Below are 21,038 nucleotides of genomic sequence, written 5' to 3'. Positions count from 1 at the left end.
GACATTTATGCAGTCTTACTAGCAGTGGCAGAAAACTGGAAGCATAGTGGATGCCCATCAGTAGGGGGAGTGGTTGGATAGAGCATACCACACCATGGAATATTCTGCGCCTTTACAAAAATTAGCTAAGTACCAGTTGACTTGGAGAGATTTGCCAGAGTTATTCATTGAGGTAGGCTAGGTGGAAAAAAAGGATCGAATTCTATGGGTGGGGAAGGGAGGATCATATAAATTCCTTTGTATATGTTTATGTGTCTGTATAGCATTACATGATTATAGAGAAAAATATGAAATGATATATACTAGATTTTTTTTTTTCAATGTTTATTTATTTTTGCGACAGAGAGAGACAGAGCATGAACGGGGAGGGGCAGAGAGAGAGGGACACACAGAATCGGAAACAGGCTCCAGGCTCTGAGCCATCAGCCCAGAGCCCGACGCGGGGCTCGAACTCACGGACCGCGAGATCGTGACCTGGCTGAAGTCGGACGCTTAACCGACTGCGCCACCCAGGCGCCCTTATATACTAGATTTTTAATGTGGAGGAGGCTGTTGTTGAAGATGTAGACAGGGTGAAAGCCAGAGAAGAAAAGACACACTGTTGAAAAGAACCACCTTCTTCCCACAAGTCAAATATGTGTGATGTGGTCCCATTTGTGTGTTATGTAGGTAATACTTTGTGTCTAAAAGATATTAATAGATACTTTGCCCTTAACATTGCCTATTATATGGGAATATTCCTATTCTTTTGTATAGAACTTTCAAAATGGGTAATGAATATTTACAGAGTGCTTTATTTAGCCATTATGTTTTCTGTTCTCAAACTGTGTTATCTGAATTTTAAAGTCGATAGCTCTGGCATTTAGATGCCTTGAATACAGGACAGTGTAGCAAAAAGAGGGGGCATCCCGGAAGTAAGGAATAAATACTGTTTAGACATTTCTCCTTTATTTAGCTCTACTAGGGTTTGAGCAGATGCACAGCCCTTAATAAAACTGTGAAGCCTAGTTTAAAAGTTCCTTCTATATTCAGAGTTAAATTACTCTTATTTCAGTTTCTATAATCGAAGTTCTAATTTTGACAAATCCTCTGCACTGGGTTTTTTTTTTTTTTTTTTTTTTGCAAAACTGAATGGAGTGTTTCATTTTTAAATGCATTTTTTTCCTAGTGTCTTTTTCTGAAGAAGAGAAATATCAGCTGCGAAAATTTGTCAATAAATCTTACCTACTGGACAAGAGAGCTCTTCGCCAAGTGTACTACAGTTTGATTGATATCCTTCTGGCATATTGCTATGAAACTCGTGTCAGTGAAGGAGAGAAGAACGTAAGTGCACACGTGTCTGTGCATGTTGGCATACGTGAGCAGACTAAATCAACTGTAAGGCGTCACTCCTGTGGAGAGTAAGCCCTGTTGGGATGATTTATTTGGGGGATGCTCCTGGCAGAGCTGCACGTGCGTGTTAGTGGTGGGTACCGATGTGAGCACATATTGCTGGCTTGTTCTTTTTTCCTTCTCTCTCTGCGCATCAGTGTCTATCACATGGTGGAGTGGGGCAATAAAGCTGAGGGTAGAGAAAGGATATCCTGAACTCTCATCTCTTCAGGAGACGACTTGTTCAAAGAGGGCTGTTTCCATGTGACACTTGACATTGGCAAGAGGTGAACTTTACCATACCCGTTTACATTCTCTGGCCAAGCTGTCCATGAGCAGATGTGAGGTATATCTATTTTACAAAAAAGGGAATCTGAGCATTTTTCTGCAGGTGTCCCTCAATTTATATAGTATGTATGCTTCTGAAAAAATTACATGTAAATTACATTTTGAAAAACCTGAATCCTATCTTTTTTGCTATTTAAGGAAATCTTGTAAAAGTAAAACCTTTTGTAAAGAACATTATTTCTTAAATGGTCTTGTTTTAATAATATAAACATTTTTTGTATCTCTTCTTGATCCACATTTGATTGTATAAATGAAGAATTTAACGTCTTTCTCACCTATTTCAGTGATCATACATTTTAAAAAGGCTGAAGAACCAAAAAAGTCTTTCCAGTCCATGTGCCCCTGCAGCTGTTTATAATTGTACTTGCTCAAGAGTTGTTTTCAAGCTGAGCATATGCTCTCCTTTTTTTAAAATTATGCAGATAATTCCTATCAGTATAAAAGGAAAATATAGGTATGAAAAAAATAATTAAAATTTCCCATAATCTCAGCCATTGAAATAGCTACTGGTATAAGGAGATACATCTCTTCATCCAGTCTTTCATTGTGTACGTGTGTATGTGTATTTAAATTGGGTCACGATGTATATTATTTAATCTGCTTTTCTCACCATCACAGCATTAGCATAGTATTAGGATTAGAATTTGATATGTGCCAAATTTTCTGTTGTTAGGATTCTGAAAATTTCAAAGGTGACTCTTGGGATTTGCATTTGACTCCCAAATGAATATTAACGAGTATATCACGGGCACACTATAGCTGGAAATGGTTTTTGTTTCCGTTCATCGTTTAAGGATACTGTACTTGGAGAAAATATTTTCTTTTACGAAAAAAGTACTTCACATTATTGCTTAAGGAAATGAGTGAGTGTGTTCAGTCATGCCTGATAAAATTGACCATTTTTGATTCTTTTATTTGCATTTTTGATGCCGCGAAGTCTTGCAACTTCAAGACCTTTTCTAGAATGCACTTACTCTCACAAGCCTTCTCTGAAAGGCCATATTCCGAGCATCTTTTTAAGTGCCACAGTCAGCCCTTCAGCATTATCTTTGAGTCCTTTGGCAGATTACTTACAGAATGTTTGGGTAAGTTAGTTGAGAAGGACAGTAATTGAGCAAACATCACTTTGCTTTAAGTTTTAGTTTCAAAGCCCCTGCTTGTTTGCTCTTATGTTCTGGTACTCTTATCAGTGGAAAAGCTTTACTTTGTGAAATCCCAAGGAAAGTAGGCAGAAACTTGCCTTTGATAGCTTCTGCAAAGCAATTATTTTTCCTCAGCCACAGACGCTTCTTAGTTCTTATGTATGGCAGTACTACTGAGACACTGGTTGAGTGAATGGATATATTTACTTTATTTTTGAATGACTTTACCTCGAAAATGACACTGCTCTTTTCTCCAAAACAAATGAAGGTTGAGTCTGCATGGAACATTAGAAAACTGAGTCCCACACTGTGCTGGTTTGAGGTATGATTTTCATTTGCAGTTCTTGCCATTTTGTTTGTTTAGAAAGTTCTTTTTTCTGTCGCCATTAGTTTGTTGTGGGTAATTCAAGCAATTCCTTAACTTTTTTAAAGTGGAAACTTGATTATACAAGTTTTTCCCCCCATCTTTTTAAATAAAATTCTGATTGCGTTTGTAACTCTTCTAATGAAGCTAGATAGGGTATTGTAGCATTTGGGAGAAGGAGAACAGTTTTGTAAGTTGGTGAGTATTGGGGCTCAGAGCTCAAAGTTGGGAAACAAACCTAGGTGATAATTCTACTAGGGGCCATTTCCTGACCATCAAAAGCTGTGCCTTTTGTGCCTTATTAGCCTTTTATATGTATTACCTCTCCTGTTCATTCCAGTCAATCTGTGAGATAAGTATTACTGCTATGTTACAGACGATGAAGGTTAGATCATAGAGTTTAAATAACTTGTCTAAGGTCCTACAAGTAGTATGGTCAGATCTGATAACTCTTCTAGTATAGTAATCATTGTTTTTATAAATACTTCCCAGTAAATCGTTTTGTAGATCTTATCAAAAATATCAGAGGATGCCATTTTAAAATTTACTGGCTCTGAACAAATTGTTGAATGTAAAAACAGCAGTTAAAAGTAGAAGGGCATCTGATGGCCTGATGGCTCAGTCAGTTGAGTGTCTGACTCTTGATTTCGGTTGAGGTCATGATCTCAAAATTCATGAGATCGAGCCCCACGTCGGGCTCTGTGCTGTCAGCGTGCTCCTCCTCGCTCACACACACGCTTTCTTTCTCAAAATAAAGAAACATTTAAAAAGTTTTTAGGGGTGCCTGTCTGGCTCAGTTGGTAGAGCATGTGACTCTTGAACTTGGGGTCATGAATTTGAGCCTCACACTGGGTGTACATACTACTTAAAAAAAAAAAAGAAAGAACAAAAGCTAGCATGTAAAAAAAAAAGTGTCATTTTACACAACTAACAGTTGCATCATCAATTAAGTCAATTAGTTTTTTGCTTTTCCAGTTTAGGCCTCCTGAGTGGCTCAGTCAGTTGAACATTGGCTCAGGTCTTGATCTCGCCGTTTGTGGGTTCTAGCCCCAAGTTGGGCTTTGTCCTGACAGTGTGGAGCCCACTTGAGATTCTCTGTCTCCCTTTCTTTCTCTCTTGTTTCCTGCTCTCTCTCAAAAATAAACATTAGAAAAAAAATCCTAGATAAGTACATTGTAAGTTATAAAATCAAGGTTGTTTCATGGCATCACTTTTTTTACAGTTTGTTTTGAGACAGAAAAAGCATGGGTGCACGGGGCGGGGTGGTGGGGACGGGCAGAGAGAAGAGAGGGAACAGCCCAAGGAGGATCCATTCTGTCAGCTCAGATCCTGACAACGACACGGGGCTCAATCTCACAAACCAAAAGATCATGAGCTGAGCCAAACACTCAACTGACTGAGCCACCCAGGCGCCCTTCATGGCATCACTTTGTTTAAATAATAGATAAGATGGGAACAGGAACTGAAACATTCAGCTTTGTTAGAGAATTTTGCTACTCCAGAGAATGTTCCATGAACTAATGGCTTGACCAGCATCTCAGCTGGGAGCTTGTTAGAGAATCTCAGTCCAGACCCACTGAAGCAGAACCTGTAGCAAGATCTCCAGGGATTCGTATCCATGTTAAAGATGGAGGAGCACTGCTCCCTAGACTTCATTTGAGTTCTACTTATTGCCGTGATCAGCATGTAAGGGAGAAACTGGATTTGGTAATAATGGCATCGATTACTGATGTTGAAAACAAAGTAGTCAGTAACTGAAGAGTTTCATAGTTCTTTTATTAACATCTTCATGAATAAATTCACCTATATGTGATTTCATTTTGAAATTTTTATTGATTTTGAGATAACTTAGAATTGCCAGAGCTATTGAGAGCTATGTGAAATTTTTATTAGTTTTTGGTAGAATTTTTTAAAAAGTTTATAGTTCTTTTTAGGTATAAACTGTTCTTTGTGAGATACTCAATATTCTTAATCAGATCTCTCATTTGTTAAGGATTAATATACATGAAAATTTTTCTGCTCCCTTAGTTTTACTTTTATATTTTAAGTTTTATATATGGGTTACATTTTTCATACAGTTTTAATCAAAATCCAATTAAAAAACAATTTTGTGCAAAATTGCCTTCGTCTAGTGTTTTCAGTAAGTTTTGAATTGCTGATGGTTTCAGTTTGATACTATTCAAGATAAAATACTTTTTTCAAGAAAGCACTTTTCTCTTTGATAAGTGAAAGCAAATTACTGAAATAAATACCATGTTTTTCTCATGCCCTAAACACTAAAAAAGAAGAAAAAGAAAAAGTAGAAGAAGAGGGAGACTGTGAACACACTTCACTAAAGAGTTCTCCATCTTTCATCTACACCATCTTGAGTGGTCCTAAAGGACAAAAACATGAAACATATATCATTTAACAGTGTCTTTTATGTGCATCTGTATTTTGTTAGTACCATGTGTTTTAGATTCATATTTGTAATTCTTAAAGGACTTTTTGAAACTTTCCTGCTGCATATGTGATTTTTAAGGAGCATTTGTGATATCTTGATGAAGTATGAGAAATTACAAGGACTGCAATTAAATATTTTATTGTAAGGTGTACAAAAAGAATCTCATTTCATGGTTTTATATTTCTCTCTTGCATGGCTTTGTGATGATCCGAACTTATAGTTTTTAATTGAGAGTAGTTTCATATTTCGTTGTGTCCTTTTATTTATGTAATGTGGAAATGATTACTTATTTAAACTATACTTCACAGACTTGGACTAATGTTCATGAAATCCTGGTGTCTTTTGGAAGAAGAGTTTTATGCTACCCACTTTATCGCCACTTCAAGCTGGTGATGAAAGCTTACAGAGACACTATAAAGATCTTGCGGCTAGGTAAGATACTCCTGTGCTTGCAGATTTGAGAGGGAAAAAGTTATGTTTTTAGTCTGTGAGGATGTAGTCATGATTTTTTGCTTTTCTATGCATAAATCAGTAATGAAGATCATCAAATCCAATCACTTCTCCCTGCCAAGTATAAAAAGCAATGGTTCGTCTCTGTAGATACACTCTTTTCTGAGAGCTGCTGGGAGGGGCAGTGGAGAAGGTACACACGATTCCAGACCAGTTCGTATTAAAGTAGAGTGCATCATTTAGTATTCCTGGAAGCCTGCAGTTTTCTAGGCACTATGCTAGGATTGTGGGTATAATAATCATAAGATCTGTTCCCTGTTTCTGTGCAGTTTACAGTTTTGCCAGGGTGACAGATGACAAGTAAACAATTCCATTATAGAGTGAGAAGTGCTCTGCTGGGGGATGTCGTGATCACGGGGAGGGGGCACAGAACCTGGACTTGGGAGGTCAAGAAAGACTTTCCAAACAACAGCACAGCTACTCTGAGGACCTTTGACTATTGCAAATCTAACCTGAAGAGACAAACATTTCCTGGTTTTAAGGATGTGGAAAATTTTGAGCTCTGAAACAAATTCCGAAGTGACTATAACAGTATCGTTGGATTAAGTATATAATTTCCAAAGTAATGAATTTGAAGGTGGCAGCATCCGTTTGTATGGATTAGTTCTGGCACATTTATTTAAAAATCACTTTCCATCCTTTATGGTCATTTCTTCTATTCTTCCCTGGGGAGTCTCGTTGTTCCTTGGTCCTTAGGTAAAATACTTCTAGGTGTAGGTTTTCAGACTTGAGGGTAAGAAGGAGAAAGTAAGGAAGCTCTTCCCTTTACACCCACTTGACGTCATTGGCTTGAAAGGAAGAATCCCATCTCCAACGTTTGTCGCTCCTAGAGGTATTCCTAGGTTTTTCTTTGACTTCTGTGTGACCTATCACCTTCTATCCTGGAAGCAGAAAATCAGTTTTGAAGTAGATTTTTTTAAGGTAGACAATAATTATCAAAATGAATTATGGTTAAATGAAAGATACCTTTTTATTAATCCAGTTGGTTTAGGCCATCTGTATTTTATTTCGAAGGATTGTTGCTTGTAAAATTGCAGAGCTACTACCTTTGAAAAAAATCAGTCTTTATTAACCCATAGGTAGAAAAGAAACTGCTTTGTTTTTTCTTATGTTATTTCTTCTTGCCCTTTTTTTTTTTAGATGTTTATTGATTTCTTTTTGAGAGACAGAGACAGGGTGAGAGCGGGGAGGGGTAGAAAGAGAGGGAGACACAGAATCTAAAGCAGGCTCCAGGCTCTAGGCTCTGAGCTGTCAGCACAGAGCCCGACGTGGGGCTCAGACTCACAAACGGTGAGAACACGACTTGAGCCAAAGTCAGATGCTTAACCAGCTGAGCCACCCAGGCACCCCTCTTCTTGACTTTTAAGAGGTTTCTTGAATTGTAAAAAATTACCTTGAAAGATCAAGCTACTATAAGTGACTTGAACTTGAGTTACATGTCACAATTAATTACTTGTTTGTATTAGATGATCTGTGCGTTATTCATAGATTTAAACAATGAGAGTAAATTTGCGATTATCCTGTTACATCATGGTTTCAGATGGAAAACTGGCAAAAAACCCTATGCGTGTGTGTGGGCGTGCACTCAGGCACATAGTTGCTACTCTTTATTCTGGGGAGTAATCTAGTTCTCTGAATTTTTATTTGAAAAGTAATCAGTTCTGTGATTGCATAACCAGAAATAAATTCGATTGTGTTGACTTACATGGTAATCAATTACTCTAATAGTTTTAGTAGGTGAGAAGTGAAATTTAGACTTAACTTTACATCTTTATCCATCTGACAAGAAATAGTCTTATCAGCTGTGTCTTGATAGCAACAGAAACCTTAGGTAACACACTTGAGGTCTGTCTGCTGTAAATGAGTGGGAAGCCTCTATAAACTGTACACAACATGTTCTGTGGCTGATTTGGGTTGTGGTTAGTTAGTTAGTTCTGAGACAGAGCTGGGTTGTCTAGAATTCCCACCATAAGCTATGGGGAACACAAGCTCCGGATGAGGGTTGTAACCTGTGTTTATCCAGGTGGATGGCACAGGGACGCCATTATTGCCATTGAAGAGTCTTGTGTGTTTGGATACCCCATGATTTCAATGGGGATAGCTCTTCTGTGGCATTGAATGTTTTCCAAAAATGAATTTGTGTCTACTTATAATTCAAAATGCAATCACACTTTTTATTAGAAAGGTCTGTTGAGTGCCTGCATAGTTTGAAAGTAATGAATAACTCTCCAAATAACTCTCCCCCAAAGAAATATTGATCTTAACTGGAATGAGCTTTCAAAACCAATGTAGCAAGGCTTCAGAATCTACAGAAAATTTCATTATAATGGAATGACTACAATCTGAATTTTTATTTTGTTTGTGTAAGATCTGAATCATGAATTTGCCTTGAGTGACTTCATAGTAGCCTTCCAAGGGATTCTTTACTGGGCCTTTGGCTATTTTCAAGTTTGTGTTCCTTCTCTCACCCCTTCCCCACCTCTGAAAGACTGTGTACGCTGATCTCTTGCTGTTGCTGTATGTCTAATCCAAATTCCTTTAAGGGCAGAAAACCTATGTTGTCCTTTTAAGTATTGTTTTAGCGCTTAACGCAGGACCTTGCGCATGCAGTTTCTTTCCCTGGATCAGTACCCTTTGGGCCACATGATCATCCCCCCGTTTTGTTTCTGTCCTGTTTTAAGCAACTTTTACTTCCTCCTCCCTGTTTCATTCTTTAGGATTAAGTAGGTCGAATCCTTGATGGAAGCATTGCTTGGCTGCTGTTACTCACCAGAATTAAATGAAAAAAGAGATGAAAAGAGAACAGCTTTTCTAATATGCCTTGAAATTTTATTCTGTTTAGAAGTGGTATGGTTTAAGTTGATTATATACTTGTTACTATTTATTAGTTGTGCTAATATCTACATTTCATTAATCTCTATGATGGCGCTCGTCATCTTCTCTGCTCTTGCTGGGCTTTTGAACATATAATGTAACTATTATGGAAGATGCTGAACATCATGGGAAACAGCTTAGTTTTTTCTCTCAGTTCCCCCTTTGAACTCATTCTGTCTGTTCTTTTATTGTTTCTGGATGGAATATATAACCTATAAATATCATATCACATACACACCTATCTTATATAATAGGTATTCTTTAAATTTTTATGTCACTTTAAATTACAAGAATCTCTTTTAAGTACCTAAAACGTCCTCTTTGAACTTGATTAAAAAAGTAAATCTTCCCTTCCCCATCCCCAGCCTGCCTCAGGTTGGGAAGCCAGCACTGGGGGTGGAAGGGGTGGGGGTCCTCTTTGCTGTTCCAGGGCAAGCTTCCACACAGCCACCACAGGCTGCTCCTTCCTGCTTCTCACTGGTGGGCTTTTATCAGGTATGAGTCAGTCACCAGTCTTTGTACCCCACAATTTCTAGGGGTGATAGGTTACACTCTCTAGGGGACTCTCTTAAAATTCCCTTTCTCTTGGTTTATGGTGACCAGAAGGTAGTTCCTCCCCTCCCCCGTGGTGGGTGGTTGAAACCCCATAACACTGTAGTTTTATCCAAAGAGATTTTCTGGACTTGTTTTCCTTAAACTCCTGGAGGTCACTGTTGGGCTGAGGGGGGTCATAAATCACCAGTTTTTTGTTCGTCCCTCTGTAACTTTAGCATAGAGAGGTTAGTATCTCTTTTTAAAATATGGGAATACTTGCTATTTGTTTTGTCCTTTGTGGGGCTCATTGGAAATGAGTCAGAAAGAGTCCTGCCTTTCTATGCTCGTATAGTAATAAAAAACCGCAACTGCCATATTAACTATTTTCTGTGGGCCAGTGCTAGGCTTCATTCCTCAGGTACCTTATCTCATTTCGTCCATTTTGCAGATAGAAGACAAGCTCAGAGAAGCTCAGTGACTTGCCCAGGGTCACACAACTATTAGTTGGTAGAGCCTAGACTTGACACCGGGTCTATCTGCCTCAAAGTCTATGGCTTTTGATGTGTTGAAATAGTTATAAATGAAATGGTATGAAGCCTGGGATTTGCTTCAGAATAATCCACAAGGGGGTGGGGGAAAGTGGGCCAGGTGCAGGTGAAACAAGGTTGGCCCTCAGTTGGTAGCTGCTTAAAGTTGAGTGATGTAGTTCACTATCCTGTAGTCTCCATTTGCATGTGATTTTCCTTTATAAAAGATTTTTGTTTTTGTTTTTTAAGTGTGGGTTCTTAACCACTGTGCTTAAATTTATTCACCATTTTATGGAAAACATTGTAATTCTTGATCAGACAGTTGTATACATATTTTTTTTGGCTAATGAAAACATATGTGTGAAATAATCTTTTTTGGTTCTGTGGGTTTTTTTGTTTTTTAAAGACTTTATTTAAGAAAAAATTTTTTTTTTTGAAAGAGTGCACATATGCAAGCAGGGGAGGGACAGAGAGAGAGGGAGAGAGTACCTTAAGCCGGCTCCATGCTCAGGGTGGAGCCCAAATCAAGAGTTGGATGCTCGGGGCGCCTGGGTGGCGCAGTCGGTTAAGCGTCCGACTTCAGTCCGACTTCAGCCAGGTCACAATCTCGCGGTCCGTGAGTTCGAGCCCCGCGTCAGGCTCTGGGCTACTGGCTCAGAGCCTGGAGCCTGTTTCCGATTCTGTGTCTCCCTCTCTCTCTGCCCCTCCCCCGTTTATGCTCTGTCTCTCACTGTCCCAAAAATAAATAAACGTTGAAAAAAAAAAAAGAGTTGGATGCTTAACTGACTGAGCCACCCAGATGCCCCAAAAGATTTTATTTTTAAGTAATATTTCCACCCAGCGTGGGGTTTGAACTCACAGCCCTGAGATCAACAGTCGCATGCTCTACCAACTGAGCCAGCCAGGTGCCCTGGTTCTGTTTTGTTTTTAAGACTATCAGAAACCTACCTTTCTATAAATGTTTGACTTCTGAGGACTCGTAGCCACATGTCAGGCTATAACCCAAGAAACAGCCTTCAGGAGATTAGTTATTGTTGCCATCCAAAAGCTGATTTTGCTTCATATAATTAATAGGCCTATGTATGAGTCATTGTCGGACTTAATCATCATTTTTTCAGAAATGACTGCCTTACTTAGCCCTTCTGTAAATAGATATAATAGTACATTCTATGTGAAAGATAAGAAGAACCATAGCACGGGGCTTGGGACTGTTCTTTTTCTTTAAGGAGAGCAATTGTCCAAGAAATTGGGGTATGACAAGTATATTGTGTGAATCTGAGTTCTGATGCAACCTTGAAGATAAATGAGTTTTTAGCATTTGAATTCTCTTTAGCCCAAAGTCTTCTTTTTATTGAGTTGTAACAGTTACCCCCAACTTGAAAACTAAAAGGTGAAATCACAAGGATTTTCCCATGTTGACATTTATCTGTATTTAATTTTTATGAGTTCTGTATTATGAAAATTTTATTTTATTACTTTTTTATTTTGAAAGGGAGAGCAAGAGAGTGTGAGTGGGAGAGAGGGGCAGGGGGAGAGAGAGAACGAATTTTAAGCAGACTCCCTGCTCAGCACAGAGTCTGACAGGTGGCTCGATCCCACGACCCTGGGATCATGGCCTGAGCCAAAATCAAGAGTTGGACACTCAACCAACTGAGCCACTCAGGCACCTGTGTTACGGACATTTTAAAGAATTGTTAGACCTTCTAATGTCACTCCTTAAATACCTGATGTAAAACTAGTTTGCAAGTTATTCAACTATTTGTTGAGCCTTCGCTGTGTCAGGGTGCTCAGCTGAGTCTGGAGGTATGCTTGTGAACAGGGGACATGCAAGTCACGAACTCAGGGAGCTTAAGATTCTCATGGGGGGGGGGCACGGAATTATACAACTATCAGGTTTTTAAAAAATTGCATTCGTAATAAGTAGTTCAGAGGAGAAATACATTCGGTGAAAATAATAAAGCCGGGGAAACAGACTTGCCTTTAAGTTGTCATTTAAGACATGTAACCTCCCAAAGAAGGGAGCCTCTACATTATTTGACTTTTGATTCTCAGTTCTTACTCCATTTTCCTGTCATTTTAAAGTACTTGTTAATTGGTTGATGAGTTCATCTATTAATTTATTCATTCAACAGTTACTTTGTCGGTACCCACTAAAATGCAATTTATTATGTGTAGAGTAGAGTAACCTGTAAATATAAAGAGCTGCAGAAAGATGAATTAGAACCGTGTACTGTATTTGGGGAGTGTATGCACTCATCAGGGAGCTAAGAAGTCCATCACAACCACAATACATAGTAGATGGTTGTAAGTATGTGAGGCACAGACGAAATAGTTCAAAAAAGGAGAGGTGACATTTCACTAGGAATCAGAGAAAGATTCACTTAAGGCATGAGATTTGAATTGGGACTTGAAGGGTGAGTGGTACTTAGACATAGCGGGATGGAGGGGAGTGTTCTAAATGCTGTGAGTGAACAGCATCAAGTGTATAGAATAGCGTTTCCTCAGTGACAATTCCGAGTTGATATCTGAGCTTTGGCCTACAGCCTGCGAAATAGTTCCCTTTCCTGGATGAGTTAACTGGCTCACCAGAATGGATTTCTCTAGTTCTTCGTGGTTATCACCTAATTCCCTGCCCCCTATCCAGGAGGAACTTAACTTTCTGTTTTCTTTCTCGAGTTGTTGTTGAACTTTTCATTTTCTAGCCAGTTCCCCACTGCAGTTAAAATGTTTCTAAGAGTGGAACAGTCCTAGTGCTTTAAGGAAATTTAAATTTTTTTTTCAACGTTTATTTATTTTTGGGACAGAGAGAGACAGAGCATGAATGAGGGAGAGGCAGAGAGAGAGGGAGACAAAGAATCGGAAACAGGCTCCAGGCTCTGAGCCATCAGCCCAGAGCCCGACGCGGGGCTCGAACTCACGGACCGCGAGATCACCACCTGGCTGAAGTCGGACACTTAACCGACTGCGCCACCCAGGCGCCCCAAGGAAATTTAAATAGCATGGAACTCGAATAAAATATTGAAGTACCATCTGTGCCTGTTTGTGCTGACCACTTCCATGGCAAAGAAGGAGGGCCTCAGAGCCCTAGGGCACAGGCCCTGCAGCCCGAGTGTGTGAGAGGGAGGACAGGGCTCTGCTGTGCGGTCATGACTCAGCCAGTCCTTGTCCCCTTTCTCTCCTTGGCTTGTCCTGCCATGTGGCAAAGCAGATTCCTTTTCCTCTCTTCCTCAGAGCCGAAATCTGTGTTCCCAGTCTCTTAAATTGGCACATTCTTTCTGTTTATCCTTACTGTTTGTCCTTGGAGTATTTGTGGGTTTATACACACGCTCCTGTATAGAAGGATATTGTATGTGTGCATAAACATTAAGGTGAAGAAAATAAAATTCCAGTCATTTCCATCGGATTCCTTTTTCCTCTAATAATCCTGTCACTCATTAAGTATTGGTATCACTAGAATTTTAAAAAGTTGCTCTCATGGTAATTTATGGGTTACATTTATATAAAACATTCTTTGTTCTTATAAAATACTCTGTAGAGGGCAGTATTTCCTGTATGGTTTACAAAGATAATTTGCCTTTTAATTGCCATAGATGATTAAGAGTTTATAGTGATTCTGCTACAAAAAAAAAATCACTTGAAATCTTTGTGTCAGGGTTCTTTGGAAATTTGATTTATATAGTAATGCTTGCTGGTAAGTATAGCTCAGAATCAGCTATCTCTTAAATATTACTCATATCTAGTCAATTGAAATTTGCATTATATTTCCTATACTATTTAAGGTAAGTTTTGTTTATTTCTGCAGCTTTAGAGCTCAACAGTGTCAAAAACTAGGTTAGTTATATGGTTTGATATTATGGCTTAAAATCTTTTTCTGTAATCAGTGCCTTTTTAAAATAAATCTAAAGTCAATTTTGAGGGATGCCTGGGTGGCTCATTTGGTTGAGTGTCCTGATTTTGGTTGAGGTCATGATACCAGGGTTATGGGATCAAGCCCTATGTCAGGCTTCGTGCTGAGCGTGGAGACTGGTTGAGATTCTCTCTCTCCCCCACTATTCCTCTCCCCCACTCATGGTCTCTCTCTGTCTCTAAAGTAAAATATAATAAAATAAGTCAGTTTTGAGATTTTTTTATTGATCTGAATTTTTTTTTTAATATGACTTTATTGTCAAATTGGTTTCCATACAACACCCAGTTCTCCTCCCAACAGGTGCCCTCCTCAATGCCCATCACCCACTTTCTCCTCCCTCCCACCCTGCCATCAACCCTCAGTTTATTCTCAGTTTTTAAGAGTCTCTTATGGTTTGGCTCCCTCCCTCTCTAACTCTTTTTCCCCTTACCCTCCCCCATGATCTTCTGTTAAGTTTCTCAGGATCCACCTAAGAGTGAAAACGTATGGCATCTGTCTTTCTCTGTATGACTTATTTCACTTAGCATAACACTCTCTGGTTCCATCCACGTTGCTACAGAAGGCCGTATTTCATTCTTTCTCATTGCCAAGTAGTATTCCATTGTATATATAAACCACAACCTCTTTACCCATTCATCAGTTGATGGACATTTAGGCTCTTTCCATAATTGGCTATTGTTGAAAGTGCTGCTGTAAACATTGGGGTACAAGTGCCCCTATGCATCAGCACTCCTGTATCCCTTGGGTAAATTCTTAGCAGTGCTATTGCTGGGTCATAAGGTAGATATTGATCTGAATTTTTAAGGAGGTAACTTTAATTTCTTTAAGAGGACAAAGGCAGAAAATTGTATATATTTAAAGACAAATTTGGGAGAACAAAGAAGAAACATTTTATTTGATCCTAATGAATCAAGGTCCTATTGCACAGTAATAGCAACAGGCCTAGATGAGGTTAGTTGAAAAGTACTTCACATGTTGTCTGGAAAACATGGAAGATTTGTATTCTTGCAATTTAGAGTTCTTTAAATAGGAATTAATACTGAAAAATAATGAGCAGGAGACATTTATGCAACATAAATAAATCAAACCCCTTCTCTGTGCAAGGCATCATAACAGAATCAGCTAAGAGTTATAGGAATATATATCACTTGGCCTTAGCTTTTAAGGAGTTTATTATGTAATAGGAATGATAAGACAAAGGTAAGATACAAAATACAAGGATTTACAAGTTACAAAAGAGAAAATCCATTAGGAAGATATCTTAAATGAACTCATAGGCCAAATCCAAATCCATACTGTATATGACCTATGAGCCGAAAATGCTTTTTACATCTTTAGATGTTGAACACAAAATCAAAATAGTGTTTCATGACACACGTAAATTATATGGAATTCAGATTTTAGTGCTCATAAATAAAGCTTTATTGGAATACATTCGTGCTCATTCACTTTATATTGTTTATGGCTACTTTTGGGATATAATGGCAGAGTTGAGCAGTTGAAACATATTATGTGACCTGCTGAGCCAAAATATTTACTCTTCGGCTCTTTACAGAAAAAATGTGCCTACCCTTGCTCTAGATATACATACATACACAGTTGGAGGAGAGCCTTTCTGAGTTAGCAGAAGCCTTTGGCTGTCTTCCTTCCTAAACAGTGGCCAGTGTTGAAGGGAATCATTTCAGCTTTTTCTTGTCCTCCCCAGAGGGTGAGAAGTAGCTGATCTTGCTTGTTCCCATGAGAATAAGGCCCTCAACACTAGGAGAAGCGAATTGAGATGCCTACTTGTCCAGACGGGTAAGTGAATGACAATGGCGGGACTTAAGACAGTCTGGAGTAATGAGGCCTATGTGAGCCTGGGACATACATGCCCATTTGTAGCCTGTTGTTGCCATGTGGAAAGGTAGCATTGCCAATTTGGGGACTTGAAAAAAAGAATTAGAAAGCAGTGATCTTTAAGATAAAATTTTTCAAAAGTCTAAGTATTAGCAATGAAGTAGAGGTTGTCAATAATACTCTAAGAGCCATAGCATGTCTCATTGCCCAAGTCAGCCTGTGTGGGTCCCAGGTTTTTCATTTGGACTCCCAGGCATTCCAAGTGCCAGGCTGTTTTTCTCACACCCTCCTGCATCTGCCAATTTCCAGCTGTGTTGAGGGCTTGTGCCAGATCTCTGCTCTTTCAGTCCCGCTTGAAGCTGAGTCTCATCCCCGTGGGTTCCAGGAGTAGATTGGAGAAGGATGTGGGAGATAATCTTCATTACCTAAATAGCTATGCCCAGAAACCTTAAAAAACAAAAACAAAAAAACAAGGCAGATCCCTTACCTTTCTTTCCATTTACTTTGTGTTACTCTTGAGAGCCAGAGCCTGGTCAGGATGAAGGGGATGGGTCACAGGATTCTAGTACCACACCTCCCTGTGACCCCCATAGGGTGGGTGCTTTTGAGTAGAAGTGAGGGGAGGGCTTGATAAGGAAGAAGCAAACGCACAGGCCTAATGATCCTGAATGGCCTGTTGTCTTCCTTCCCTTGTCATCTGTAAAGTATTCACACGGTCATTGTCTCATTTCCTTCCCTTAGCAGTTCTCAAGAATGTCCCCCTCTGTTGACACATGTGGAAACAGATTCAGATTAAGTACCAAGCAGCTAAGAAATGACACCAGGAGCAAGCAGACTGGGGCTGCATAACTGTTCCACACGGAACAGGTGAAATTGTTACATCATTTTTACATCAGAGGGAAATTAGCTAGGACTGCACAAAGATTATTTATGTGTAGCTTTTTTTTTTTTTAAGTTTATTTCTATTTGAGAGGGACAGAGACAGCGCAATTGGGGGAGGGGCAGAGAGCTATAGAGAGAGGATCCCAAGCAGGCTCCAAGCTGCCAGTGCATGAGAGAGATCTTGACCTCAGCTGAAACCAAGAGTGGGACACTTAACTGACTAAGCCACCTAGGTGCCCCTGTGTGTAGCTTTTTAGTGATCTTTCTTTAGCCTTTTATAGCGTGGGACCAGAATTCTAAGATCTAAATTTCATTATCAAAACTCTATGTAACCTTTTAATGTACATTAAACTTACATGTAGATACAGATACCTAACCATTTTTACTAAATTATATTTGTTATACTTGATTAAAATGTAAAGAAGTGTAACTCAGTTCTACCAGCGTGCACCTCATTTAGCAGTAAGCATGCTGTCACCGTAGCACATTGCTGTCTTCCTGAGGTTTGGGAATTCCTCTCTTGAGGTACTCCTCCCTAGGTCATATCCCCAGAAAGGACTCAGAAGGCTTTTCAGGCTGGGTTTGTTTTTTCTTGCTATGAGCCATTTGCGGAATCCACTTGTCTTTCGTCCTATATGTTCTTTTTGACTTTATGCACAGTTTTAGCTTTCCCAGTTCTAAACTAAGTTAAATCCATAGAATGAGTCAGAACTGTGACTATTAGGTAGTATCTATTGGAAAAATAAAGTCTCATAGTGTGAATAGTCAACAACAAGAATTTATTTGAAATCGAACTACCAGGCATTGAGATACAAGCTGTACTCATAAGGTGGAACAGTTGACGTTTTGCCCGCAGAATTACAAAATTTTAGATTCTTCTTATTTTTTTTAAAGGTTTAGATTTAAAAGCAACTGTTTCCAGAGCTTTTTCCCATGAATCTTCAGCTTTTTAACCTTTTCTACCTTTGTAGAAAGGTTTTTTTTTTAATGTTCTATCTTAAATTTGGATGTCCAGTTCTTAATTTCAGAAGAAATTAGAAATTAGTCATGCCTCCATTATGCAATTTTGATGACATCCTGCTATGTATTTCTAGACTGAAGCAACCACTACTTTGACAGGTGACTTGAAGGAAAATGGAGTTAATGTCAAGGCTGTCCTTTCAAACCAGCAAACCTTGTAGGAATTGTTAGAGCAGAAAAGGCAAAAGGCAGCCTTGGGTTAAATCTACTACTTGAACTTTTGATGGTACAGTGATACGAGGAAGTTGGCACAGCTGCGTTCTTTCTTGTCAGGGAATAGACATAATAAGGGAAGGCACAGATAAACTGTTTATCTCACATGTGTTGTGACTTAATAACATAAATCCATAGATCGCATACAGGTTTGACAACTAGACACTGACTGAGCAGTTTGGCCAGATGTTTCTAAACTTGGGCTTTATGTACTCCAGACCACATTAACAACTAGCCTTATTGAACAGACTCCTATAGTTTGTCAGACACTGTGCTAGCCCAGGGAAGAAAGGTGAGGAGGTGCCATGTTTCTTTTGCTGTCCAGGAGTTCACCACACCAGGTGATAAATACTGACACGGTATTTATTGCATATGGTGGCTGGGAGGCAGAAGTACTTATTTTCAACTCCTGACTTACTTTCAAATCCTACAGTTGCTTCCTAACTGTCATCTTGGCCAGCTCCATGTCCTTGAGCCTCACTTTTCTTTATGAAGTGAGGAAGGAAGTACCTAATTGGAAGGGTTAAATGATGTAATGTGTGGAAAGTACTCGGTGTAGAGCAGGTAGGTAGCTACTAACTCCCATATTAGATGTGCCAGCCATCTGGCACCAACCTGAGGGAGTGTTGGAATCCTATTCCTAGAAGAGGTACTGCCTGATTTGAGACTTGACGGTGAATTGGGGTCGCACTTGGGGTTGTTTTCCCCAGGCAAAAGAAGTATCTACAAAGTGTTTGTTTGCTTTGTGTTAATTTTGTTTGTGGCTATAATAACAATACATGTAATTCTAAGAACTAACAATGTTTAAAAAACTGGCACAGGATTATAAATTGTGCTCAAAATAGTAACTCTTATTGCTTCATACGTGTTTCTTATTACAACTCCCAAGTGCAAGAGCCTAAATAGCTATATGCGGAATTTGAGAATAATAATAAAAAAAAAAACCGATAAAATGGATTGAAAAGCTTTCTTAAAGCTGAATTTAATGTATGTTTGTGTTAATTGTTGGGGACTTGACTTTAAGCTACTTCCTAACAGGGCCTGGTATTGAAGCAAATTACCACACTTTGATTCTCTTAATTTTGATTAATTTGACACAATTACCCTATCATCCCTTTTTATGGTTAATAATCTATGAAAATTAATGTTAGAAGTAATTCATAAGTTATCCCTCCTGATAATGTGGTCTCATCAAAATCCCAGTAATCTAACTGATATCTACTAAGTTGTGCATTTTAAGATGATAGCAGTGTTGGCTTTTATTTTGAGATGATTTTATAAATAAATACCAAGCAGTGTTTCCCTTCAAGTATTCCCAATAACCACCTCTTTTTCCTTTACTCTGATTGGCCTCTTGTCTTGTGTAGCTCAAAACTCTAAAGGGTAGAACTAGATACTCAGAAAACAATAGCCATATAGTAGCTATAATGTATCAGTAGTTGAAAAGAAATTTAGGTCTTACTATATAGAGTTAGCAATTGATAGTTTTTTCTTTTGCTGACTTTTAGCCAGAAAAAAAAAAAAATCCACTATTCTGATAATCTCTTAGTGATGGGAGCCCTGTCTTTTAAGTGCTTACAACCATGAGCTGGTCTGTCAGTAAGACATTTATTGCCAAACCTGATCTATTAATAGGGAGATTTCAAGTAGCCAGTGTCTTCTAGTTTAGAATAGCTTAGTCTTGTTTCTCTTTTAAGATCTATAAACCTGAAATGCCACATATATCAGAACAGGAAAACACTGCTCTTAGTTTACCTACTGTTTAAAGGAAAGCTGGAGAATGAGTAGCCAGAGAATGTGTTAAATACTGTTCACTGCCCACCTGCTTGTTGACTGGCATCCCTGTTTTCTTTATGTTTCTCTTTGTTGCTATTGTGCATTTTTCCTGAGGTAAAACGTTCATGGCCCTTGTCATTTATAATACCAGGATACTGATTTTAAACTGCCTTCACAAATGAACAAGAGATCTTGGTCCCAGAAGCCTTTCTTCCATGGTTACTGTTGGCTTAAGGAAAGACCACGTCTATCTGGAGACTCCCTAACTCTCTGGAGATACAACATCTTGGAGAGGCCTGTTGGGGCATTGCTGTAGTGACAGTAGTTACTGTGGTTATTGTGCAAAGCACCTTCTTTTTTTTTCCTGCTTTGGACCAGGCAGTGAACTAGCTGAAAATGGTCAATTTTCTCCAGTCCCTTTCAGCAGAAAAAATGTTCTCAGACTGAGGCCTGAGAAGTTTTTTTATACCTGTATGCTCTGTGATGAGCCCACAACTGGGTGAAGCCCCTCAGGAGCCAGGTACTTTGAGTCCCCAAAGGCTTCTGGCCACTGGTCCTGTCAGAGCTTGGAGCAAGGCCAGTTTTTTTCTTTGCTGATCACTATTAGATAAGTGGTTGACAACCTGAGAGAAAGAGCAGTCAATACAACAGAGACAGAAAAACCTGCAAGCTTCCTGAATCTCTTGGCTGTGTGGCTGTAGTCTGTGGTGGTTTAGTGGGAACAAAAGAGATCAAGTATGACCTTGGAGTAACAATACACTTTGTTGGGGAGAAGATAATTTAAATGTACTTATTGTTCTAGATTGTCAACTGCCAGTAGCCCAGTTCTCTTACCTTTTTTTGTCACACAGCTTACCGTGAAAATACTTTGAATGAGACCTGCAGTGACAACACAGCTTTTGGGGAACGCACAACTTTTCTTTTCAAAACTGCCTTGCATGTGATTTTCTAAAATTACCTGATCTAAATGTTGCCTCTCTGTGGTTCAAAACTACAACTTAAAGAAAATTTAAATATGAATTAAAACTTTTTAGCATTCTTGCCACTATTTCAAGGGTTGGCTGTGTGGCCAAATGTGTCTAACTTTTTGTTAAATAAATGTTTATTGTGGAGAAGCTTGAAAACAGGGGAAAGTTTAAAGCAGCAGCAACAACTGTAATCCCACATGTCAAACAGTGGTGGGCACACACAGGCACTTAGATATGTTCAGTGAATGTAGAGATAAACTGTAATATTATTCAAGTGTATATATGTTTAAGGTTTTTTTTCTATGTGTATTTGCCTTTGTTTT

At 38.9% G+C, this 21,038-nt stretch overlaps 1 protein-coding gene and 1 non-coding gene across 2 annotated transcripts in view; one reads left to right on the top strand and one right to left on the bottom strand.

The window, feature by feature from the left end:
• Positions 1–21,038, top strand: part of SHQ1 (SHQ1, H/ACA ribonucleoprotein assembly factor) — a 101,482-nt gene that overhangs the window by 33,713 nt on the left and 46,731 nt on the right. Inside the window, exons 7-9 of the mRNA XM_043587938.1 lie at positions 1,169–1,323; positions 3,130–3,183; positions 5,977–6,100. Coding sequence (XP_043443873.1) covers positions 1,169–1,323; positions 3,130–3,183; positions 5,977–6,100 — 333 coding nt within the window. The remainder of the gene's footprint in view (positions 1–1,168; positions 1,324–3,129; positions 3,184–5,976; positions 6,101–21,038) is intronic.
• Positions 10,948–11,020, bottom strand: TRNAN-GUU. Its single transcript has one exon. It is a non-coding gene; the product is annotated as a tRNA-Asn (tRNA).

The sequence above is a fragment of the Prionailurus bengalensis genome, chromosome A2, assembly GCF_016509475.1.
Source record: "Prionailurus bengalensis isolate Pbe53 chromosome A2, Fcat_Pben_1.1_paternal_pri, whole genome shotgun sequence".
Lineage (NCBI taxonomy): Eukaryota > Metazoa > Chordata > Mammalia > Carnivora > Felidae > Prionailurus > Prionailurus bengalensis.
This window is presented reverse-complemented; position numbering and strand designations above follow the sequence as displayed.